Source organism: Paroedura picta, chromosome 14, assembly GCF_049243985.1.
Source record: "Paroedura picta isolate Pp20150507F chromosome 14, Ppicta_v3.0, whole genome shotgun sequence".
Classification (NCBI taxonomy): Eukaryota; Metazoa; Chordata; class Lepidosauria; order Squamata; family Gekkonidae; genus Paroedura; species Paroedura picta.
Genome location: NC_135382.1, coordinates 6,389,885 through 6,415,711, shown reverse-complemented (window position 1 = coordinate 6,415,711; position 25,827 = coordinate 6,389,885). Strand labels below are relative to the sequence as shown.

Genomic DNA, 25,827 nt, shown 5'->3' with positions numbered 1-25,827 from the left:
GCCTGGTGGAATGAGCTCCCAGAGGAGCTGCAGGTCCTCAAAGAGCTTTCTGCTTTCCATAGGGCCTGCAAAACAGCTTTTCCGCCAGCTATATGGTCAGGGCCAGTGCTAGAGCAGGTGGTATGGGTCTCCCTTCATATTGACATTGGACATCTTGATGCAGGTTGGTCTCTCCCTATGCCGTCCTCGTAAGGTTTTTTCCCATATGAAGTTTTGCCATCCGTTTGGGGTTGTAATTTTGTTGTTTGGGATTTGAATGAGGATGGGGATTTATTGTTGGATTATTGTTGTTACCCCCCGTGAGCTGGTTTCCAAGACCGGTGGATTATAATCAGGAGGTTATAAAGATGCCTGCTGTGGTCAGCTGTCAGTTTGGAAACTTTGTCACAGGGCAGCAAACCTCCTGGCTGTTGTTCAGAACTCTGATGGGGATGGGGATCCCATTTCACCTGTTCCCACATTATTTTTCTTTCAAAGGAGCTCTGTCAGCTCAGGAAAAGGAACAGGGGATGCAAAAGTCCTCCATCTAAGACCTTGGAGAGTTAAGGCTGCATGTCAGAATATCTGTTTTTCATGCAAAATGTCCCAGGTTCAAGCCCTGGCATAAGCAGGATATTATTAGGAAGCCAGTAATGTGAAAGACCTGGTGCCTGAGGACGTGAAGAGCCACAGCCAGTCTGAGCAGTCTGCATTTACAAGCAGCCTGGTTCAGAAGGCCGCAAGGATCTCTATTCCTCCTTCCCCTTCCATTCTCATGGTCAGTGCCAGAAGAAGGAAGCAGCACATAATCCACCAGGACAAAGAAAGAAAGGATTTTTTTCTGCCCCCAGCCACCATCCCTGGCCTGGGTGCCAGTTGCAGATTTAGAACATGGAACACCCTCTCTTGAGATTTACAGGGGTCTCGCTAAGAACAGCTGACCTGCTGCCCTCTTAAGAGGGGTCAGGGTGATTATGCTGTATTAACTAATCCTAAATTCTCCATCAGCAATGCTGCTGAGTTGGTTCACAAAACTTAAAACAAATATAAAAAGAAACAAGAATACAACATCTCACATAGCTCACCTCATACATGGATGTGGGGATTTTTATACTCCTGGAATGTCTGCAGCACAAGTTCAGTACCCAGCATTGCCTGTGTTATACAGCCATCATAGATGTTTCCAAACAGGGTTGCAGATTTTTCCAGTCCAGAGGTCTCCAGCCTTTTTCAGCCTGTGGACACTTTGGAATTCTGACACAGGGTAGTGAGTGTAGCCACAAAATGGCTGCCACAGGAGGTAGAGCCAACAACAAGGATGCAGATCCAACCATAAAATGCCAGGAACTAAGGTTAGATGTAACTGTAACGGTAGTTCTTCAATATTTGAGGTAGAAGTTCAATTTAACAGGATGCCTTTTTACATGAACATCATTTTTGTATGCCAATAAAGGTTTTCTGAGTCATATTATTTAAAAAAAGATTCTTGCTGTCAGCTCACCTTCAGGCACGCAGTGAAAATGCTTGTGTGTGGAGACAATTTTGCCAAAGCAATTTTTAAAAAATCAGCATAGCCAGTCAGAAGCCAAGATCTCCCTCTTGTCCCACCCACATTTTAAAAACACTTGCCTGCCACCATGGTGCCTACAAGTGCTATGTCGACTTCTAGGTTTCACGGGGGCATTACTGATAATTTTTGTGGGGCTTGCAGAAGGATGTTTCCTTGTGGCTGGATCTCACATAAGTGTGAGAACACCTGAAGATGGAGCCCCCCCACCGTGTGTTGTGGTGCCAAGATTTTGTGGTCCTGCTTGATTCTGTTGCTCAAAATGTAGCCACCCTGGCATCTCATAAGGTCTGAAAATGGGCCCCAAAATAGCTGTATTTGAGTTATAATAAATAATTTTTAATCATGTTTTGTGTGTGATTTGACAGAATAGCTCTCTGCATTGATGATCAAAGGAGGTTTTGCATCAACAGTCATAACCTTCTTGGAAAAGAAGCCATTAAGAGAAGGCACCTGAAACTGGTCGGTTATGAAGTGGTACAAGTAAGTCTTCAAAGCAGCTATATAATGACTCCTTTGCCAAGCTCTGTGCCCCTGTGTGCAGAATTGAGGCAAGTGGTGGCATCTCACCTCTTGAATTTATGATTTTAAGGCATTCCAACTTCTTTCACTGCTTTAATAGGCTTGTAGCCTATTTTATGGATTATGTATATTGTTTTAGGTTGTTGGATGTTTATTATACAATTTTTAACCCCTGGAGTTGTGGGGGAAGTTGTTTTATTACTTATCTTTAACCGCTCCTAGCGGAGCGGAAGAAATAAAACAGTAAGGGCCCCGAGGGCGGGCCCTGTCCGGGATGAGGAAGGGTGCCAATAGGCCCCTTCCCCTAGACTGACTTCGCGCCTCCCGATTGGGCCCTCCGCTTGTCAGTCCAGCCCCAAACTGTCAATCAGCAGCCGCGCACAACGCGGCTGCTGATTGGCTGTTTGCCTGGACTACAGCCAATAGGGAGGCGCGAAGCGCCTCCCAACCCGCCCCATCCCCGACGAGGGCTACCCTTCCCTGCACGGCGGCCATTATTCTGCTGGCCGCCGAAAGGGAAGGTAGGCCTGCGGCTCCCTGTGCCTTCCCCCAACTGGGGGAGTACAAAGGATTCTGCGGGCCCGGGCGGCTTGCTGAGCCGCCCTGCGCCGTTCCCGGGCGCTCAGAAGCCTTTGCCGCTGGGGGGGTAGGAGGGGAGAATGGCTTCTGCGCGCCCGGGGAGGGCGCAGGGCGGCCGAGCCGCCCTGCGCCCTTCCCGGGCGCTCAGAAGCCTTTGCAGTTGGGGGGGGTGGGAGGGGAGAATGGCTTCTGCGCGCCCGGGGAGGGCGCAGGGCGGCTGAGCCGCCCTGCGCCCTTCCCGGGCGCGCAGAAGCCTTTGCAGTTGGGGGGCTGGGAAGGGAGAATGGCTTCTGCGCGCCCGGGGAAGGCGCAGGGCGGCCGAGCCGCCCTGCGCCCTTCCCGGGCGCTCAGAAGCCTTTGCAGTTGGGGGGCTGGGAGGGGAGAATGGCTTCTGCGCGCCCGGGGAGGGCGCAGGGCGGCCGAGCCACCCTGCGCCCTTCCGGGGCGCGCAGAAGCCTTTGCAGTTGGGGGGCTGGGAGGGGAGAATGGCTTCTGCGCGCCCGGGGAGGGCGCAGGGCGGCCGAGCCGCCCTGCGCCCTTCCCGGGCGCGCAGAAGCCTTTGCAGTTGGGGGGCTGGGAGGGGAGAATGGCTTCTGCGCGCCCGGGGAGGGCGCAGGGCGGCCGAGCCGCCCTGCGCCCTTCCCGGGCGCGCAGAAGCCTTTGCAGTTGGGGGGCTGGGAGGGGAGAATGGCTTCTGCGCGCCCGGGGAGGGCGCAGGGCGGCCGAGCCGCCCTGCGCCCTTCCCGGGCGCGCAGAAGCCTTTGCAGTTGGGGGGCTGGGAGGGGAGAATGGCTTCTGCGCGCCCGGGGAGGGCGCAGGGCGGCCGAGCCGCCCTGCGCCCTTCCCGGGCGCGCAGAAGCCTTTGCAGTTGGGGGGCTGGGAGGGGAGAATGGCTTCTGTGCGCCCGGGGAGGGCGCAGGGCGGCCGAGCCGCCCTGCGCCCTTCCGGGGCGCTCAGAAGCCTTTGCAGTTGGGGGGGTGGGAGGGGAGAATGGCTTCTGCGCGCCCGGGGAGGGCGCAGGGCGGCAGAGCCGCCCTGCGCCCTTCCCGGGCGCGCAGAAGCCTTTGCAGTTGGGGGGCTGGGAGGGGAGAATGGCTTCTGCGCGCCCGGGGAGGGCGCAGGGCGGCCGAGCCGCCCTGCGCCGTTCCCGGGCGCGCAGGAGCCTTTGCCATCTTCTCCCACCCTTGCCAGCCACCAAGCGCTGTCCCCAGGGACAGTAGCTAGCGTCCATTTTATTCTAATATAAAATGGGCTTAAAATCTAGTAATTTTTATATTACTGTTTTTATGATTTTTGTATTGTTACTGAGAGTTGGGAGAGTCTGACGAAGCTTGCTGGTTTTATGTTGTGAGAGGTGGACCTCAAGGAAGGGTGGGATGCAAATCTGTTCCAATATATATTTCTGGTAAGGCTTTGGAATGTCTCATGGCTTGTGCCACTCAGCGCTTAACACCCACTCAGGGCGGCTGTCCCGCCCCTGAGTGCCACCTCCTCCTCCAACTGGCTTGCCTGTCTGTCCAGTGGCCAGCCCATTGCCTTCCGTCCCCCACCGCTGACCACCCACTCCTCCTTTCACTTCACTCTGAGGCTTGGAGGCTGCAGATCCCAGCCGCATGAGAGCTGCCCCTGCCGGTGAGTTCCGTAACAGCTACCTGCAGCCTTTCCAGGTCCTCGGGGGAGGGGGAGACCATCCACAGTGTTCTTCCACTCCAGCCCCCTAATCTAGCGCCTGTTGTATTCCTGAATGCAACAGGCTTGGCCCCTAGTGTATACATAAACCCTTCCCTTTGGGAAGGGAACTAGGGGCCAAGGAATTTGAAAAATGTGGGAATTCTTTAGCAAAGTTAGCTGCTGGCCATTCAAATCTATTCGTTTCTAAACTATTAGAAAATATGTATTTGTGTTTTACTATGGTGGCTTGTGGGTCCACATAATGCAACAGACTAGACCAGCGGTTCTCAACCTAGGGGGGGTCACCGAGGCCGCCGCTGTCCTGGTTGTGGCAGCAGCGGCCTCGGCAACCCAAAGGGGAAGAACCACTGGTGACGGCGGCAACCCAAAGAGGGTTGTAGGGTTGCGTGCGGGCTGGCAATCATTGAAGGCCAAGGCAGCCAGTGGCTCAGAGAGGAGGGCCACCGCCAGCGCACCAGCCAGCGCTGGCACTGCCCCTCCCCACTGCGGCACTGGCTGCCTCAGTCTTCTATGTTCTACTTCAGTGAGGGAAGTCCTCCACACTGGTTAGGTCACGCCTCCTACTGCTCCTTGCAGGGTAATGCAAATTAGCAAGTCTTCTGGGATCCTGGTAGACTGACCCCTCCAGTGTTGTTGCCCTGCACAGTCTGAGCAGGATCTTAGAAACTGAGCTTCTTGATCTGCAAACCAAAAAGCAAAGAAGTGTGGGAGAGAGAGCAAACAGAATATGCAAAATACCCCCACTAAGAGGAAAATGGCCTTGGGGGCAGAATCCAGAAAGAAGGAAAGATCAAAACAATTGGAAGAGAAAGAGACTGCGAAAGCTCAGAAACTTTCTGGCTCCATCTGCAGGCATGAAGGGGGAGAATTCCCTCAACCCCCCCCCCCCCCCATTCTGGCTGACTGGGGAGGAGAAGAAATCGCCCGTTGGAGACACGACGCCTCCGGGCAGAACACAGCTGCACCCGGGACCATCACTGAGAGATTACAAGAGCACACTGGTAATGTGCTTGTAGCAGGAACTGTGGCTGGGCAGGGCGGTGGGGCCCCTCCTTCTACAAACCTCCCTAGCAAGAGCAGAAAATAGGGCAACTGCAGACAACACCAGCTTGCAGTTTTTCCCCTGCCATTTTACCACCCTCACTGGCAGAGTGGGGGGAAAGCACTGGCAGCCTTTGTGGATCCCATGGACATTAGGTGCTCCTCCACAAACTCAGACTGCAGCCAGAGTACAAGAAAAGAAGTCACAGTCCCTCCCACGATCCCAAAATAGACAGAGGGAGGCCAGTTCCTCCCCATCCCCAAGTGAAGACACCGATTCTTCATCTGCGGGAGCAGGGCTCCAGAAAGAGAAAATCTCCTTTAAAATCTAGGAGAACTGAGAGGGGTAGCAAACACAACTGAAGACAGCAACAGAATACAGGATGATCTTGATAGGCTCGAGAAGTGGACTAAACTGAATAAAATGTTCAATAGGGACAAATGTAACGTTCTGCATTTAGGTAGGAAAAACCAAATACACCAATATAGGATGCAGGAGAGTTGTCTTTGTAGTAGTATGTGCAAAAAGGATCTAGGAGTTTTAGTAGACCATACATTGAACATGAGTCAACAGTGTGATTCGGTGGCTAAAAAGGCAAATGGGATTTTGGGCTGTATCAAACGGAGTATCGTGTACAGATCATGGGAGGTGATGGTACCGCTTTACTCTGCTCTGGTTTGGCCTCACTTTGATAATCATCTTCAAGTATTTGTAGAGGGTGGAATAGAGTTATTCTCTCTTGCCCCAGAGGGATGGATCACAACCAATGGGATGAAATTAATTCAAAAGAAATTCCGTCTAAACATCAGGAAGAAGTTCCTGAAAGTGAGAGTGGTTTCTCAGTGGAACACTCTTCCTTGGGAGGTGGTGGGTTCTATGTCTTCAGAAATTTTTAAGCAGGCTGGATAGCCATCTGACAGAGAGGCTTAAGGTGGTGGCAGGTTACAGTGGATGAGCGATAGGGTTATGAGTGTCCTGCATAGTGCAGGGGGTTGGACTAGATTAGCAATCCCCAACCTGTGGGCCGCGGACCACATGTGGTCCTTCGACTAATTGGAGGTGGGCCCCGAAGGCCTCCTTCTCCCCCCCCCAGCCCTTTACTTCATCCCCCCCAGCCCTTTACAACACACTTCATTGTTGTGGCGTGTCTGTATCTTATTTTGAAGGGATGTTTAAACATTACCATAGCGATCAGAGAGCGCTAGGGCAGTGGTTGAGAGTAGAGGAGTAAACTACCCCCCCCACCGGGCCTCAGTAAAAGGCATTGAGTGGTCCCCGGTGTTGAGTGGTCCCCGGTGATAAAAAGGTTGGGGACCACTGGACTAGATGACCCAGGAGACCCCTTCCAACTCTATGATTCTATGGTATGTAAGCCCATGAAGTCTATGCTCTAAAACAGACATTTTCTCTGGGGGAATGGATCTCTGGTGACTAGAGATCAATTGTAATTGATCTCTCAGACAACTGAGAGCATGTGGAGAGAGCTACTGGGGAGAATTGCTGCTGACCAGGTGAGGCTATTGTGCTGACTGGATGAGGTGATTGCTGGGTAACTGTTGGGAGGATTTAAAAGGGCTGCTCCTTGCCAATTGTCTATTCTGGAGCGCCAAAGGCCCCGAGAACTGTCTCGCTCTTCGCCGTTGAATCTTTTTCCGAACTGTCTGCAGAGGCTCCCTAGTGTGGTCAATCTCCTTATCCTCTTCAGGACTGGCTGTATTCTTTTTATTCCGAGTTGCAGGGCTCTATGAACTCCTCCCCTTTCTTATTTTGGGTCAGAGTAATAATTCTGTTTTCTAATCCCTTAATCCTTTCCTCCAAAAGTTTTACCAGCTTACACTTGGGGCAGCTGTAGTCCATCTTGTCTTCTGGGAGGAAGGCAATCATGTCACACTCACTGCAGATGATGGGATGAGTGTCCTGGAGGTCCGTTGTAATGTCTAGGCAGTGCAAGTACTAGGGAAATATAATCTATTGATTTTAATTGCTCGGCCAAGAATCCCAGGCTAAGAGCCACGTCGGGAGAGGAAGATAATGGAGGTGAATCACTGGCTGCGTAGTTGGTGCCGGCAGGAGAAATTTGGTTTCTGGGACCATGGGATAGGCTTTCTTGAGGAAGGCCTACTAGCACCTCATGGACTGCACTTATCGAAACTGGGGAAGAATGTGTTTGGCAGGAACCTGGGGAGATTCATCAGGAGAGCTTTAAACTAAAGCCACAAGGGGAAGGAGACGATCAACATAGGGAGTGTAAGGAAGAAGAACGATCGGAGGCAGCCCAAAAGGATTCAGATGTCTTTATACTAATGCCCGAAGCATGGGCAATAAAAAGGAAGAGCTGGAACTTCTCATGCTGATGGAAAGGTATGATCTAGTAGGCATCACAGAAACTTGGTGGAATGATTCTCATGACTGGAATGTAATGGTGGATGGATATGAACTGTTCAGAAACAACAGAATAGATCGAAGAGGTGGAGGATTGGCACTGTATGTGAGGAAAGGGCTTACCTGTCAGGAAATTCTACTGAAGGACAGCATATCTACAGTGGAAAGCATCCTGGTGAAAATAAGCGAAAGGAAAACAAACAGTGTGGTGGTTGGTGTCTGCTACCGACCGCCTGACCAACGAGAGGATGTGGATGCTGCACTTTGTGAGCAGCTTGAGAAATATCCAAGCGTCAGGACCTTGTCATCATGGGTGACTTCAATTTCCCAGATGTGTGCTGGAAAACAAACTCTGTGAAGCATCCTCAGTCATGCAAGTTTCTGACCTGCCTGGCTGACAATTTCATTTATCAAATGGTAGATGAACCCACAAGAGGTTCAACCATATTGGACTTAATACCGACCAACAGCCAAGAGTTGGTGGATGAGGGGACCCTAAGGGGAAGTGACCATGTCCTCATAGAAGTCAGCATGGATTTGTCTCCAACAGGTCCTGCCAGACCAACCTGGTTTCGTTTTTTGACCAAGTTTGCTGAATCGGGGAAATTCAGTTGATGTCGTTTACTTGGATTTTAGTAAAGCTTTTGACAAGGTTCCCCATGATGTTCTGATGGATAAGTTGAAGGACTGCAATCTGGATTTTCAGATAGTTAAGTGGATAGGGAATTGGTTAGAAAACCACACTCAAAGAGTTGTTGTCAATGGTGTTTCATCATACTGGAGAGAGGTGAGTAGCGGGCTACCTCAGGGCTCGGTGCTCGGCCCGGTACTTTTTAACATATTTATTAATGATCTAGATGAGGGGGTGGAGGGACTACTCATCAAGTTTGCAGATGACACCAAATTGGGAGGACTGGCAAATACTCCGGAAGATAGAGACAGAGTTCAACGAGATCTGAACACAATGGAAAAATGGGCAAATGAGAACAAGATGCAATTTAATAAAGATAAATGTAAAGTTCTGCATCTGGGTCAGAAAAATGAAAAGCATGCCTACTGGATGGGGGATACGCTTCTAGGTAACACTGTGTGTGAACGAGACCTTGGGGTACTTGTGGATTGTAAACTAAGCATGAGCAGGCAGTGTGATGCAGCGGTAAAAAAGGCAAATGCCATTTTGGGCTGTATCAACAGGGGCATCACATCAAAATCACAAGTCCCATTGTATACGGCACTGGTCAGATCACACCTGGAGTACTGTGTGCAGTTCTGGAGGCCTCACTTCAAGAAGGACGTAGATAAAATTGAAAGGGTACAGAGGAGAAAGAGCCTCTTGTGGCGCAGAGTGGTAAGGCAGCTGCCTGAAAGCTTTGCCCATGAGGTTGGGAGTTCAATCCCAGCAGCCGGCTCAAGGTTGACTCAGCCTTCCATCCTTCCGAGGTCGGTAAAATGAGTATCCAGCTTGCTGGGGGGTAAACGGTAATGACTGGGAAAGGCACTGGCAAACCACCCCGTATTGAGTCTGCCATGAAAACTCTAGAGGGCGTCACCCCAAGGGTCAGACATGACTCGGTGCTTGCACAGGGGATACCTTTACCTTTTACCTTCACCTTTACAGAGGAGAGCGACGAAGATGATCTGGGGCCAAGGGACCAAGCCCTATGAAGATAGGTTGAGGGACTTGGGAATGTTCAGCCTGGCGAAAAGGAGGTTGAGAGGGGACATGATAGCCCTCTTTATTTGAAAGGTTGTCACTTGGAGGAGGGCAGGATGCTGTTTCTGTTGGCTGCAGAGGAGAGGACACGCAGTAATGGGTTTAAACTTCAAGTACAATGATATAGGCTAGATATCAGGAAAAAAATTTCACAGTCAGAGTAGTTCAGCAGTGGACTAGGCTGCCTAAGGAGGTGGTGAGCTCCCCCTCACTGGCAGTCTACAAGCAAAGGTTGGATACACACTTTTCTTGGATGCTTTAGGATGTTTAGGGCTGATCCTGCGTTGAGCAGGGGGTTGGACTAGATGGCCTGTATGGCCCCTTCCAACTCTATGATTCTATGATTAATTCTGGAAGATCTCAAGGCCTCACCTGGATGTGAGCAGCCTACTTGCCAGGTGCTGAATAAAAAAAGGAAAGCCCCCTTGATTGAGCCCTTGGGTCACCACTTGCCTGTTCCTATCCTGAGCTCCATGCCTGATATGGAATTACTAACCTAGGATGACCTAGGAGGTCCCTTCCAACTCTATTATTCTATGATTCTGTGAGAGCAGTGTCCTCCTCTAGCAGGAGACCAAAGTGACAGCGCACAGAGCACAGAGATACCTATCAACATTCAGTGGGAGAAAAAGGGAGGATCTTCTGTCAGCTGCTACATGACAGCAATGGCTTCTGACAAGGAGGATGGGGAATGGCCGGGGACAGATTCTCATTCTAAAGAAGTCTCCTCCAGACTTTTTCAAGCAGAACATTTTCAAAAACCTTCGAAAAAGGTCACTAAAAGTCTCTGTTATGAGGAAGAGATTGTGACCTGCTTCAGGAAAAACCAGGAGATGTAAGAGATGGGTGTAAGATTTCAAGAAACCCCCCAATAATCTGAAAGTATGCCCATTTGCTGATGACTTTGAAGTTGTTATGAGAGCTGAATGGTCAGGATCTAAAATCAATAGAATCATAGAAGGGTCCTCATGGGTCATCTAGTCCAGCCCTCTGCACTATGCAGAGGACACTCACATCCCAATCACTCATCTACTGTAACCTGCCACCCCTTTGCCTTCACAGAATCAGCCTCTCTGTCAGATGGCTATCTAGCCTCTATTTAAAAATTTCCAAAGATGGAGAACCCACTACCTCCCAAGGAAGTCTGTTCCACTGAGAAATCACTCTAACTGTCAGAAACTTCTTCCGGATGTTTAGATGGAATTTCTTTTGAATTAATTTCATCCCATTGGTTCTGGTCTGTCCCTCTGGAGCAAGAGAGAACAATTCTGCTCTATCCTCCATATGGCACCCTTTTAAATACTTGGTTATCAGATCCCCTCTCAGTCCTCTCTAGGCTAAACAAACCAAGGTCCCCCAACCTTTTTTCATATGTCTTGGTCTCCAAACCCCTCACCATCTTTGTTGCCCTCCTCTGGACACGCTCTAGTTTGTCCACATCCCTCTTCAATTGGGGTGACCAAAACTGAACACAGTACTCCAAGTGAGGCTGAACCAGAGCAGAGTAAAGCGGTACCATCACCTCCTGTGATCTGGAAACAATACTCCGTTTGATAAAGTCCAAAATCCCATTTGCCTTTTTAGCCACTGAGTCACACTGCTGACTCATGTTCAATGTATGGTCTACTAAGACTCCTAGATCCTTTTCGCACATGCTACTGCCAAGACAAGTCTCCCCCATCTTATATTGGGGTATTTGGTTGATCTCACTGGTTGCTGCTTCTGTGGTAGCTATGTTATCAGGAGCAGTACTAAGCAAAGAAGGATATAACGTCCTAAAGCAGTGGTCCCCAACCTTTTTGTGCTCGAGGCCAGCCTCCAGGGGTGAGGGAGAGCCGGCGGCCGGGCACTGCGCATGTGCGGCAGCTGCACGCAAATGTACATGTGCAGTTGCCACACATGTGCGTTTGCACCAGCAGGGGGCGCAAACGTGCATGCGCAGCAACTCCATGCATGGGCATTTGTGTCACCAGTGTGCTGGCGGCCACGCCGGCATCCGCACCTGCCTCTCCTTAGCTATCAGAGCAGATGCAGTTCTTTCTAATTTCGCCAGAGCAGCAGTAGTCTGGACTGATGACTTGTTGCAAGGTCCAGAGCCAGACCCTTTAATGTGGTGGAGGGCTCTATTAAAGATCAAAAGAGCCTGCCAGTTTGCTCTGCCAAGTGCCTGCAGCCTGCCAGGATGAATTACAGTTCTCAGCCAGGGCACAGGGGGCCAATATAGTAGCCACGGGTAATTTCTGGCTTACACTGGAAAGTGGATACCCATCAAAATCTAATCTGGCAATAGAAAATTTTTAAGGCAGATTTCTCTTTGGGGAAGGTGCCTTAGACAAAATCTTAGTAGAGACCAAAGAGAAGAAAAAAGCGATGCCATCGACTTCTTCTCAGAAAGATAAGGAATTTAAAAATAAATCCTTTCAGTCCTTTCATTCATACAAGTTTCAAAAGGGTCTAAAGGAAGAAGTTCCTTCCCATAACAATCTAAATACCAGAGTCCACAGTATCACCCCAACAAACAAAGGTATGGAAATACAACATTTAAAAAAAAATCTACAGTCTGACGCCAGAATAGGAGGCCGACTTTTCTTCCTGCATGGCAGCGGTCCACCTCAGACAAGTGGGTCCTGTCAATTGTAGAGCACGGCTACAAGATACAGTTTGCCCCCCTCCTAAGTCTGTGTCATCCCCTGTACCCAAAGAAATGAAAGCCTCATTAGTACAGGCAGCTATTCAACATTTACTGGATATTTGGGCGATAGAGGAAGTTCCAACATCTCAGAGGGGCAAAAGGCGTATATTCTGTACTGTTCATTGTGCCCAAGAAGTCAGGAGAATTGAGGGTGATTCTTAACTTAAAGGAAGTAAACCTATTTGTCAGGAAACAGAAGTTCAGAATGGAGTCCCTTTGGTCCATTCTACAGGCACTTCAAGTCAGCAACTTCATGACTTCTTTGGACTTGAAAGAAGCCTGCCTGCACATTCCAATGCATCAGACTTCCAGGCAATGCCTCAGATTAGCCTTCAGGAACAAACATTACCAATACAGGGCTTTACCCTTTGGCCTCTCTTCCTCTCCAAGGGGGTTTACGAAGGTGATGATGACCTTGGTCTCAGTTCTTTGACAAAAAGCTGTCCACATCCTTATTTGGAAGAAGTTTTGCGGAAGGGGGAGAGTCTCAGGGACACTCAGAAGAGCGTAGAGGTGACAGTATGCACACTTCAAGAACATGGGTTCTTGATCAACATGCAAAAGAGCAATCTGGCAACATACAGAGAGCTGATTCACTGAGGCACTCTGATCAACACCAAACAGTGATCCCCAACCTATTTATCACTGGGGACCAGTCAACGCTTGACAATTTTACTGAGGACAGGGGGGGGTAGTTTTTCCCGAGGGACGTTTCCACCACCGCCTGAGCACCTGCTCCACTTGCGTTTCTGCTGGTGCCCCTGACTTCCCGCCATCTGCTGGGGGACGCTGCCAGCAGCAGCTGCGCAGTACCACGCCAAGGGGGAGCCCCAGCCATGGCAGCTGCCAGAGAGCACCAAAGGTGTGCTAGCGGAAGAGTGGCAGGGCAGCCTCCAAGGCAGCAGCCGGGGAGGAGAACGAGGAGGAGCTGTGGCCCGGTACCGACTGATCCATGGACCGGTACAGGTCCATGGACTGGGGGTTGGGGACCACTAACCTACAGCATAAATCTGTTGGAGTTAAGGGCTGTCAGATTGGCTCTGGTAGCCTTTCAGGAACTACTCTAGGACCAGTATGTCCTAATCAAAACGAACGTGGCAACCGAAGCACATAAATCGGCAATGGGTTACAAGAGTGTTGTTGCTTCACAAGGAGGCAGTGATGGTCTGCCAGTGGGCAGAAAGCCATGTCCATGGTATAAAGGCCCAGTGTCTGCAAGGCACCCAGAATGTGAATCATAGAGTTGGAAGGGGCCATACAGGCCATCTAGTCCAACCCCCTGCTCAACACAGGATCAGCCCTGTGATGGTGGATTGGCTGAGCTGCGAGGATATGGACCCGAAGGAGTTGTCAATCAACAATCAAGTGTTCCAGCAGATCATCCTTCTCTTTGGAAATCCAATAATGTATCTGTTCATCACAGCAAAAAAAAACAAAACAAAGTGAACAGATTCATGTCTAGGTTTCTGGGAAAAGGGTCAGAAGCTATAGACTCTCTTCTCCAGAACTGTTGAACAAGGTATTGAATCAGAGAGGATCAAGCAACTGTAATACTATTGGCACCATGGTGTTCGAGGAGACCATGGTTTTCGGACTTAATACAACTATCAGAAGAGAACCCATGGTCCTTGCCAGTGACTCCGGATCTGTTAAGCCAAGGACCGCTTTGATACCCAGATCCTCAGTGGTTAAAAATGATGCCATGGAAATTGGTAGGGAAGTGTAGTAGATTCTGGCATTCCCAAAGAGACTGCAGATGTAATGTTTCATGCTAGGCATCCAGCAAGCAGGAGAATATATAACTATATCTGGTTAGCATTTTAAAAATGGGCACAGAAGTGCATTTTGGACCCTATGAAACCGCCTTTTAAAGATATCTTGGCGTTCCTACATGATGGTAGAAGTAAAGGGTGAAGGCCTAATATGCTGAGACGTCAGGTGTCAGCCTTAGCAGCTGTGTTGGATTTCAAAGGTCTAAAAGGCTTTGCAAACAATAAAATGATCAGAAAATATCTCAAAGGGGCAGCTCAATTAGCTACACCTGTCCAACATAGGTTTCCAACATGGAACCTCTCAAAAATGCTTCAGACGCTTACAAGGCATCCATTTGAACCTCTCAAATAAATAGAATTAAAGTACTTGTCTTGGAAAGTGGCCTTTTTGATTGCGGTTACAACAGCAAAGAAGTTGTGTCTGAACTGGGTGCCGTATCAATTGCTAAAGATCTGTGTATTTTCCGTAAACGGTCTGTTTTGTTTGTGCCAGAAGTCCTTTGTGCCAGAAGTCAATTCAGGTTTCCATTTGAACCAGCAAATAGTGATTCCAGCCTTCTTTCTAAACAGGGGAGACAGAAAAGAGTTGGTACAAATTAGATGTCAGAAGGGCATTGAAGGTGTTATATCAAAAGGACTCAGGCCTTTAGATTAACAGAGGTCTTATTTGTGGCCTACAGTATAACAAACATAGGTAATAAGGTATCAAAGTCTACAGTAAGTTATTGGATAAGATTGTGTCTCAAGCAGGCTTATGATTCACAAGGGTTGAGTTGTCCAAAGAATATCACGGCGTACTCAACCAAGAGCCGCAGCCACCTCGGCAGCCTTTAGAACCAGAGCCTTGATTGAGGAGATTTGTAGGACAGCTACATGGTCCTCTTTTACTTCTTTTGTGAGGCATTACAAAATTGAGGCTCAGGAGGAGGAATTGGTAATCTTTGGCAGACGAGTCTTGAAACAGGTGTCAGGCTGAATCTGTAAGACATAACATAAGCCCACCCTATTTAGCTTTGTTACATAACCAGTGTGGAGGACTTCCCCTACTCAAGGAGAACAAAACATTAGCTTAGCTTGGCTCCGTATCTTTAAATGCTGGCTCCGCCTGAACTTTAGAGCCCAAGCTGGGAGCTTAGTCTATCTTATGTTGTCTGATAAGTTTCTATCTCCCTGGTTTGTGAAGATTAACATCAAATTACAGTCTTTAGGCCTATCTATTGAACTCTTGGAAAACCGTGAAGAGAACCAAGCTTACAACAACACCAGACAACGAATCTTGGATATTAACTATCAGAACACTATTGCTGGAGCACACAGAACATGCTCTCCCATCTTTTTTGATAACTATCTCCCAGCAAGAAGGATCCCGGAGTACTTTACATCTTTAAAATAGTCTTCCCTGAAGCGATTTTTTAATGCAAGGCTAAACCTTCTTCCAGCGGCAGTGACTAGAGGTCGATATGCTAACATCCAATATGCTGACAGATACTGCTCATGTCCCACCAAGAAACCTGAGTCAGTGCAACATGTTCTCCTCCTTTGTGAGCAACACAACCATCTTAGAGAATGCTACATATATCCTCTCATGCAGGCGAGCAAGATTCATGGTCCTCCACAGTATTACGCTCTTTTACTGGATCATAATCCTCCAGTAACTGAAGCCATTGCAAAATTCCTCCATGGGATTTTCTGCTAGTGATCTGGGATTTGAATTGTTTTGTCTTTTATATACATGTTTTGCTATTATGCCAATGGCCTACCTGAAGGCTTCTTCTCTTCTGTGGGGCGATGTCCTCCAATATATTTTACCCTCCTCAATTTGTGTTTCAAAAAAGGTGAAAATCATATATGTTATGAAAAAGAGTTGGTTTTCATGTTAATATTGCTGTTCATGTTTAAGTTCAATAATTAAAGAAGTTAAATGATTCATCAAGTTGGTTGGAAAAGAACATTATTGGTTGGAGTTTGGCTATTCCAGGCCTGGAGGGGTCAGCCTACCACAATCCCAGAAGGCTTGCTAATTTGCATTACTCTGCAAAGAGCAGTAGGAGGCGTGACCTAATCAGTGTGGAGGACTTCGCCCCACTGAAGAGAAGAAACCTTCAGGTAGGCAATGTTTCGATCACCAACACATGCGCAACCCTACAACCCTCTTTGGGTCGCCACTACCACCACAGCAGCAGCAGCAGGAGTCGCAGCAGCGGGAGGGTTGAGAACCGCTGGACTAGACCCATGCAATGCAGACTACTATACCACTTCGGAGCAACAAGTTTTCTCTGTACTAGTAAGCATTTGGAAGGTATGAAATGCATGGGGAGTTGTCCTTGCCTCCTCTCTTCTTTCTGTATATTGGAAGGGCCCTGTTCTGGTGCCCAAGTTGCAACCCTGTAAAACCTGGGAGGAAACTGCAGATGAGCCAGATGTATGGGAGAGAACAAGTAACTATACTCGATTTGTCCATCTAATGCTGTGGCTTCACTAATGAATTCTCCCTTCTCTTTATGTTTTTAGATTCCATTTTTTGAATTTGAATTGCTGGAGAGCCAAACTGATATAGTGGAGTATCTGCACAAGAAAATCTTTCCTAACTCCTATAGACTTAGCTGGTGATGCAACCAAATCTAAATAATACTGCCATTAATGACTTTTTTTTAAATGTTGGATTTGATATGTCAGTTTGCTGGTTTTTATTTTTGTTTTAAAAAATCAATCTCCATTTAGATTATTTTAATTTGGATTTGTCTTTCAGCAAAATAAAAAAGAGAAAATATGTTAGAGCTTGTTTGGCAAACTCCCATGTTTTTTGGGTGTACATAGAGGGTGCCTTCACTTTGAGGCAGGTTGATCAGGAGTGGTTGGTTGAAATGGAATGGGTGCCACTGAAGGCTGGATCCCTTTCCCTCTTGCTGGCTCCATTACAAAGCAGGATTTACTTTGGAGTGACAAGACAGGTAGTGGAACTCAGGCCCCAAAATAAAAATGCTACACAGGAAAGCTGTGGAGCAATCTACCAGTCTACAGGCTCACATTAGGCATATGTTTTTCAATGAATGCTTTAAAGTGGCCTTGTTCGGAGCCAGCAACACTACTTGACCACCTGAGCAACAAATGTCTGACTTATGGTGGAAATGTCACTCTGCATCATTTTGTCTCTTTTGAGGTTTTCTTTACCAGCAATTAAATACTGAAGATGGGATGTGAACAGAATCCATGTGAAATCACCAAACTATGCCTTAGGCCTGGGAGCCAAACTGTGCCTCTCCAGATACCCAAGGACTATAATCACTATGAGCCCCTACCAGCATGGACATCTGAAGAGCCACATTTTGGCCACCCTGGCCCTAGGAATGAATTCATGTTTCACTGCATTTCAAAAAAGCTAAGATCCATCTCTCAATTGTTGACTGAGTGCCTGGCTTTCTGTTCTGATTGGCACGAAAATTTATCTCCAACTTCCTCTGAAGCACTGACCTCCTTGTGTGTAATGGCCTTCACCCTTACTTAAAATGCCCAACAAATCTACTAAGGTGAAGTAGCTAATATGGGCAACAGGAGAATAGCTAACGGATAAAACTGCTTACTGCTAGGTATTTAGTCGATACGATAACATTTATTGTGTGTAGCCAAAAACAATATGGTACAACATTTATTGTGTGTAGCCAAAAACAATATGGTACAAATACGAATAAAACAATATTTCTCCAATATTGCATACATCAGTGGTCCCCAACCCCTGTTCTGAGAATCAGTTGGTACTGGGCAGCAATTCCTGCTCATCCTCCTCTCCGGCTGCTGCCTCGGGGGCTGCCCTGCCACTCTTCCGCTAGCACACCTTTGGACCAAATTGTAGACAAGGGCTACTGAGTTACAATTTTTAAAAAAACATGGTGTATCATGGTGTATCAACACCTACAAAAAAGCTTTGGCTCGGATCTTCCTGGCAGCCAGAGCGAAAAGTGCCACTCTATATGAAATATAGGGGTCAACATCTGATAACAGATAGGTCACTTTATCAAAATCAGAAGTGGGGTGTGAGTTTGGTAGTAACTTGGCAAGGAATTTGCCCCTGGGTTCGGAGTAAAGGGGACAAGCCAAAACATAGTGGGGCCGTTCCTCCACAGATGAATTTCCACATATATCGTCCAAAGAGCATGGCTGATGGCATCATTTCAAACCACAAAGATTCTAAGATTGCATGTTGTTATGTTTACTAAATATGATGCTCTAGAGTGGTCTTTTTAAATTGTTTTATACCATGGGGCTGATTATGATAGCAGAATTGAAGAGTGATCAATCAATGAATCAGCTTTGAGCACCCAATCACGTACATCAGAGATATTGGCTGATGTATGCAGTAAGTAATCTGGTATAGTATAGCGTGAAAGAATGAAGCTAAAAAAGTCAGACCGAGTCCTGTCTTTGCTCAATAAGAGCTTAAAACTTCGATGGCTTAAAGAATCTGATTTGGTTGTTGTGTCTTTCTTCCAAGATTTCAGAATAGCTAAGTGGGCACGGGCTTTGAGTGAGGGGAAACCAAGCTCTGCTCTCATCAGGGCTGCAAGAGACCCTTTTGGAAGAGCCAGGATACGTCTGAAAACAAAGCACCCGTTTATGGAATGGGCAAGGGCTGTTTGATCTGTTCAGAGAAGGGCTGTGGGTCACAAGTCATGCAGCTCTCTCATAAAATCAAGTTTAAATGTCTGCTTTTAGCTTATTTATTATTTAAATTTATATATACCGCCGTTCCCAATTGGGTTCACAGCGGTTCACATAATAAAAGAATAAAAACACCTATAAAAGCTTAGATATGTCTTAATTGTTCATGGAAATATATGGAGCAAAGGTCTAATGGAACATTTCTGGGGTCAGTCATGCTCTGCATTCTTGGTGCTGGGGAGGGGGGCCACAGTGGGAGGACTTCTGGAGTTCTGGCCCCACTGGTGGACCTCTGGGTTTGGGCCACTATATGTATTAGACTTTTTGGGCCACTGGCCTGACCCAACATGGCTTCTCTTATGTTGTAATAGTTCGGAAAACCAAACAAATTTTCTGCAGTTGCATAGAGGAGAACGTCTGTTTTGTAACTAGTACAACATCAGCACAATAAGACACCACTGTAGTTTCCAAGACTAAAAAGTCACAATTAAGCAAGGGTAAGGAGTGACTGCTCTTGTGTTGTCTGTTTCTGATCTAAGATCTGATTCTTACGGTCTGAATCAGCCTCATAACCTACAGATCTTCGGCAGGTCTTGCAAAGTGACGGAAGAAGATACTGATGGAAAAACCACACGGCTACTTTGCTGAGCCAAATCCTCTCTTCATAGTAGTGGCAGTTAGAGGTGAGCTTTTGGATGAGCAAAACTCAACACATCCTGAATACTGATTTGCTTGTTTTTTTCCCCTTGAGTTCTTGCCCAAACTGAGAATCCCTAGTTTGATTCGGAAACCCAAATACCGCCCTCCAGCCAAAAAAAAAGCCTGACAAGCAACTGATCTACAGAGAGCAGCCTCTCTTGGGATCGGCTGCTTGTCAGGTGGGGTGGTTTCAAACCCCATCACACTCACAGGCCAAGGTGATCTGGTTGAGCTGTAAGGGGGAGGCATCCCAGCCTAGGTTGTCAGTGTCAGGATCAGCCTCTGCTCTCTGGCATGTTTGATTTCATTGAACCTGAGAGACTCCATCTTTGTGTGCTGTGCTCTTGCTGTCTTTCCCATGTAACCAGAATGCTTATGGCTCTGTAGTATCTCTTTGATCCCCCTCATCCCCGATATTGAACAGTCTTCAGATGTTAAAGTGTTCAGATCTACTTCCAATTAAAGCTTTTTTTCTATAGAAGCCTGATTGTGAGTTTTGTCTGCCCTTGACAGTAAGTCAAGACTCACAACGCCCTTCCTCCGCACTGATGGCTGAGTTCGGAGGGGGCACCTTCCTTCCCGGCCTCCTGGAAGGGGAGGCCGAAGCGACCGGTGCCCCAGAAGGGGAAACCAAGCCGGTCGAGCCTATCGACCCGGTCGATTCTACAGACCAGGGAGACATGATGCTCACGCCTCTTGGGGCGCGAGCCCGGACAGCCACTCAGGCGCTGTTTCGGTCTGGGATGGCACGGGCGCTCGACGGCTTCAGCCCCGTACCACAATTCTTCCTGGAGCAGCACGTCACGGACCGGTGCCGGACCTCCCGGTACGACGACCCCACGGTACGAATCAAGTGGGGACCCGCTTTCCCGAGAGGGGTGCCCGACCGAGAAGCTGCCACCATGATGGAGGTGTTGGATCTTTGCGACTGTGTGGGCCGGATGGGAGAGTGGCTTACGACAGTGACTGGCAAACTGGGAGAAGAATCGCAATGAGTGGCAGGCTTTTCCTGGCCGAGATGCATCGGCCGGCACCAATTCCCAAAGAAGGGTCAGCGATCGTTCTCCCGGCTGGCCCCTGGAAAAGCGAAGGAGCGATGGGTGCCCCGCGCACCAAGGGATGCCCACCTCGGGGCCAGCCACCGCCAGGACCTGGAGTGGGGCACTACGAGCCACGTCCGCCGCCGCCTAGGGGAGAAGGAATCGAGCCATGGGAGCCTCGCCAGCCTCTGCTCCAGGGAGAGGCATCCAGACCCAGGGAACCACGGCAGCCATGACCCCAGGGGAACGGAGCCGGACCCAGAGAGCCGAGGGGGCTCACCGCCCCAATTCCTCCCACGCCGCCGGGCAGGGCAACCTGGGGTGGATGGCCAGCCAATCCTGCTGCCAGACCCCAGCTGCCGCCGCAGTTCAAAGGACCAGAGATCCGCCGCCTGTATAGGTTAAAAACCCTGTTTCACTGGGGACCCCAATGCATTCCCCAGTTTTCTAGTCCACCTCCAAGCCTACATGATGGAGGTGGGGTTCATGTTCCAAGACGATGCCGAGCGCATTCGTTTCGTCGGTGATTGCATGGATGGGGAGGCCACCTGTACTGCTATGTGCCGGCGGAGGTGTGCAATTATGATCACTTCATGCGTTGCATGCGAAAGCGGTTAGAGGACCTGTTTGAGGTGGAAACGGCGGAGGCTGGCCTGAAATCGATCAAGCAGGGCGCCTGGTCGGTGAGCCAGTACACCAGAGAGTTCCAGAAACTGGCCGCAGCGATCCCACGCTGGGGAGAGGCTCAGCGTGTACACGCCTACCGAGAGGGGCTGCGCAAGGATCTAGCGCAAAAATTCCTGCACCTGGACGACCCCGAGACGGTGATGGGTTGGGTGCGCCTGGCCGGGGAAGTGGAGAGGCATCTGCGTGTGGCGGCCGAGCTGGGTGGTGAAAAGCCCAAGATTCCGCCCAAGATGTCCACCCCAAAGAAAGCGATGGCCCCGAAAGCCCCCAGGGTTGACACAGCCGAATGCAGCCAGCGCCAGGAGAAGGGCTTCTGCCTGGGATGTGGAGGACAAGGCCACTTCCTTGCCCAGTGCCCCTCCAAGAAGCAGTCGCCCACCTATGGAGACAAGCCGTCCGGCAAGACCACGGCCATGGCCACCAAGCCTGCTGCAGGAGCACCCATGCAGAAGACCCCCGCCAAGAGAACGGTCCGCTCCCTGCTCGCCCCCCTGGACGAACCAGTGCTGTTCGACGCTGCCTCTGACAGCGGGGCAGAGGAGGAGGGTGCCTCGGGCGAGCCGTTGAAAAACAAGGACGAACTGCTGTAAAGAGGCCCCACCAGCAGGTCCCGGGCAGGGGCAAACATTCAGTGAGTGCTCCCCGCTTAGTCTTCCTCCCAGTGTCTCTGACTGTGCCAAAAACGGGGAAGAAGGTGGGGGTCCAGAGTATCGTGGATGTACAAAGACTTTGATTAATCCCCCGTTGACAAAAATGTTGGGGGTGGGACAGGTGGCCCTGGCCAAACCCCTCCACTTTACCCAGATGGATGGGAAATGCGCCTCGGGGGGGAGGGAAGCAGTGAGCAAGACGCTTCTGCTAGAAATGGAGGTGGCCGAGCATTGGGAAAAGATCCAGCCAGTGGTGGCACCCAGCTCAGCTTTTCCGGGTATCCTGGGGCTGAACTTGTTGCAGAAGCACGACCCCAGTGTGAAATGGAGGAAGGGAACTGTACAATTCCAGGAACCGAGGTGTGAGACATACTGCCGCTCAGCTACCAAGGGTGCCCCAAAACGGCCCGGCGCTGAGACAGCTGCCCTGGCGAGGACGGGCCCCAAGGGGTTGCCCAAAGAGTATTGGGACTTGCAAGATGTGTTTACAGAAAAGGAATGCGATCAGTTCCCCCCCCCCCCCACCGTAAAACAGACTGTGCTATTGAATTGAAGCCGGGGAGCCCCTCCCACGGGCTAAACTGTACTCCATGAGCCCCAGGGAGATGCACGAGCTCTGGGCGTTCCTTGACAAGAATTTGGCTCGCGGTTTCATCCGCCCTGCCACCTCCCCGATGGCCCGTCTTGTTCGTAAAAAAGAAAGTCGGATCCCTATACCTGTGCACGGACTACAGGGGCTTGAATGCAGTTTCTACGTGCAACGCCTACCTCTTGCCCTTAATCAAAGACTTGCCGAGTCATCTTGAGCGGGCACGTATTTTTACTAAACTGGACTTGCGAGAAGCGTATTACCGGGTCCAGATTAAGAAGGGACATGAGTACTTGGCTGCCAGTTTGGAGAGCCAGTTTGGTGTAGTGGTTAGGAGTGCGGACTTCCAATCTGGCATGCCAGGTTCGATTCTGCGCTCCCCCACATGCAGCCAGCTGGGTGACCTTGGGCTCGCCACGGCACTGATAAAACTCTCCTGACCAGGCAGGGTGTCTGTTGTGGGAAGACGAATGGGAAGGCGACTGTAAGCCGCTTTGAGCCTCCTTCAGGTAGGGAAAAGTGGCATATAATAACCAACTCTTCTTCTTCTTCTTCTACTTGACTGCTTTTAACACCCCCCCCCAGGGCAGTTTGGATACACCGCCATGCCATTCGGCCTCACCGGCGCTCCAGGCGTGTTAATGAATGTAATTAACGAGGTAATGCATGACCTGTTGTACAAGGGGGCCCTGGTTTATTTGGATGATAATTGCTGTATTCAGAGGACCTAGAGAAACATGTGTCTTTGGTGCGTAAAGTCTTGCGCCGCTTGCGGGCTCACCGCCTTTACGCGAAACTTTCTAAATGCGACTTCCGTCGGAAGGCAGTGGAATTTCTAGGCTACCGTGTCTCCTGTGCTGGAATTGAAATGGACCCCGGGAAGGTCCAGGACTTATTGGCATGGGAACCCCCGCGCACGCAGAAACAGCTGCAAAGGGTTTCGCAAATTTTTACTGTTCGTTCATCCCCAATTTTGCCAAGGTGGCCCTTCCGCTAACTGACCTGCTGAGAACCAAAGGGGGGGGGGAATTGGCGGCCAAGCCCAGCATGCCGCTGGCATAGACCGCCCGATGCCAGTCGGCGTTTGAGCAGCTGAAAGCCCTGTTTACCACTGAACTCGTGTTGGCCCATGCAGACTCACGCAGGCCCTTCAAGGTGCAAGTAGATTCCTCGGATGTTGCCATGGGGGCAGTGATCCTCCAGGAGGGGCAAGAGGGAAAGTTGCACCCTCTTGCGTACATCTCTAAAAAATTTTCTGGGCCTGAAAAGAATTGGGCAATTTGGGAAAAAGAAGCAGCAGCGGTGAAGCTTGCATTAACAACTTGGCGGCAGTGGCTGGAAGGGGCAGCTCACCCATTTGTCGTTTGGACAGACCACAAAAACCTGCAGGCCCTGAAGCAACCCCGATTGCTGTCCGCCAAGCAGATGCGTTGGGCGGAGTTTTTCTCTTGCTTCAACTTCACCCTGAAGAATCTGCCTGGTAAAATGAATTTTTTTGGCCGACGCGCTTTCGCGCCTCCCCCAGTATGACTGTAAACCAATTGGTCGACACTGTGTTTACCCCCTCCCAGCTGGGCCTGACGGTGATGACACGTAGCAAGACAAAAGGGGGAGGACCCTTTCCTGGGGGCTGGAAGGATGTGTGGCTGGGCTCTGAATTTGCCAGCCTCCAACCATATCTTATTGAGAAAGAGGGTTTGTTTTTTAAAGAGGATCGTCTGTTTGTCCCTTTGGCGGAAAGATGTTTTGAAACTGTGCCACGATTTTAAGCCCGTTGGGCACTTTGGCTTTGTGAAAACTCTGCACCTGGTGCGCAGGCATTACTGCCTTGATTCCAGCAATGGTGTTGGGCAATATTATCAACCACCTTGAGGAAGGATGTGGAACTTTATATTCAGGGGTGCCCTGTGTGCCTTACTGCTAAGCCTATGGGGGGCAAGCGGAAGGGACTGCTGCAGCCTTTGCCCACACCCTTATATCCGTGGAGATTACAATGGACTTTATTACTGACCTCCTGCCCAGTCATGGGAAAACTGTAATCTGGGTGGTGGTGGATGCTTTTTCCAAACAAGCCCACTTCATCCCGTGCGTGGGATTGCCGTCTGCACCAAAGTTGGCTTCGTTATTCATTGAACACGTGTATCGCCTGCACGGGATCCCGGGGAGGGTTTTGATGGATCGGGGGCCCCACTTCGTTGCCAAGTTCTGGCGGGAGCTTTTGAGGCTGCTGGGAGTGGAGCAAGCACTCATGTCGGGCTATCACCCGGAGACTAATGGCCAGACCAAGAAAGTGAAGCAAACCCTGGAACAATACTTGCACTCCTTTATTAACCATCAGCAGACGGACTGGGTCTCCCTCCTCCCCCTGGCTGAGTTTGCCTACAACAACGGGGTCCACGCGTCTACTGGGGTGTCCCCGTTTAAAGTGGTCTATGGGGCCGACCTTACTGCAGTACCCACCTGGGAAATTTCTTCCCATGACACCCCGGACATTAAAAAATGGGCGAGCGGGATCTCCAAGGCCTGGCTGGACATTGTTAAGTGCCTGGAGGAGGTGAAACGTGTGTACAAAGCTCAGGCTGACAGGAAACGGGTGGAGGCCCCTGCCTGGGCTGTAGGTGATCTGGCTTATCTATCTACTAAGAACCTGCGGTGTCAGCAGCCGTCACAAAAAGTGGGGCGGAAATTTGTGGGGCCTTTCCCTGTGAAAACACTGATTAATGCGGTGACTGTTGAATTGTCCCAGCCTATGACTTATAGACATGTGCATCCCATTTTTCATTCCAGCTTGCTGAAACGTGCCCCGCTACCAGACGACTGGCACCCGCCTACTGCTGCCCTGATTCCTGTCTATGTGGACAAAGACACGCACTACGAAGTTAACAAGATCCTGGACTCTCACTGGCACAAGTGGAAGCTGCAGTACCTAGTGGACTGGAAAGAATTCCCCATGGGGGACAGAGAACGGGTGGAGGCGGGTGATGTCCGGGCCCCAAAATTGTTGCGGGATTTCCATCGGGAGTTTCCCCACTGTCCTCGTCCCATAGATGGGGAGTGAGGAGGAAATGTGTTTTTGGACCGGAGGAATGTCAGGATCAGCCTCTGCTCTCTGCCATGTTTGATTTCATTGAACCCGAGAGACTCCATCTTTGTGTGCTGTGCTCTTGCTATCTTTCCCATGTAACCAGAATGCTTATGGCTCTGTAGTATCTCTTTGATCCCCCTCTCCTTTGATCCCTCCGCTTTCACACTGCATGTTCTCCCTGCTGTGATACATTGTTGCCAGTGTCCCTGTAAACATCTTATCTGTAGCCTGGGGCGCCGGTCTGACCAAGGCTGTGCTAACTCTGGCACTTTGGCAGGAAGCCTGGGATGGCACTTGGGAACGGGTCTGGTTTCGGCGGGAGAATTGTATTGATAACTGCTTGCATCCCCGATATCGAACAGTCTTGACTTCAGATGTTAAAGTGCTCAGATCTACTTCCAATTAAAGCTTTCTTTCTATAGAAGCCTGATTGTGAGCTTTGTCTGCCCATGACAGTCAGGAGCTGAAAGCTCTTGCCTC

The 25,827-nt window shown here is 49.7% G+C and overlaps 1 protein-coding gene across 7 annotated transcripts in view; it reads left to right on the top strand.

Annotated features, from left to right (window-relative positions):
- FASTKD3 (FAST kinase domains 3) overlaps positions 1-25,771 on the top strand; it is a 39,251-nt gene extending 13,480 nt beyond the window's left edge. For 2 of the 7 annotated variants that reach the window (XM_077310769.1, XM_077310768.1), the window contains exons 6-9: positions 1,915-2,029; positions 16,453-16,547; positions 19,188-19,280; positions 25,050-25,771. In XM_077310769.1, the coding sequence (XP_077166884.1) occupies positions 1,915-2,029; positions 16,453-16,547; positions 19,188-19,245 (268 nt within the window). In that variant the 3' untranslated portion in view covers positions 19,246-19,280; positions 25,050-25,771. Of the gene's footprint in view, positions 1-62; positions 1,861-1,914; positions 2,030-16,452; positions 16,548-19,136; positions 19,156-19,187; positions 19,281-25,049 lie in introns of those variants that run through there. The other 5 variants (XR_013226660.1, XM_077310771.1, XM_077310770.1 and 2 more) reach the window with 4 other exon arrangements.
- Positions 25,772-25,827: the final 56 nt, after the last annotated feature.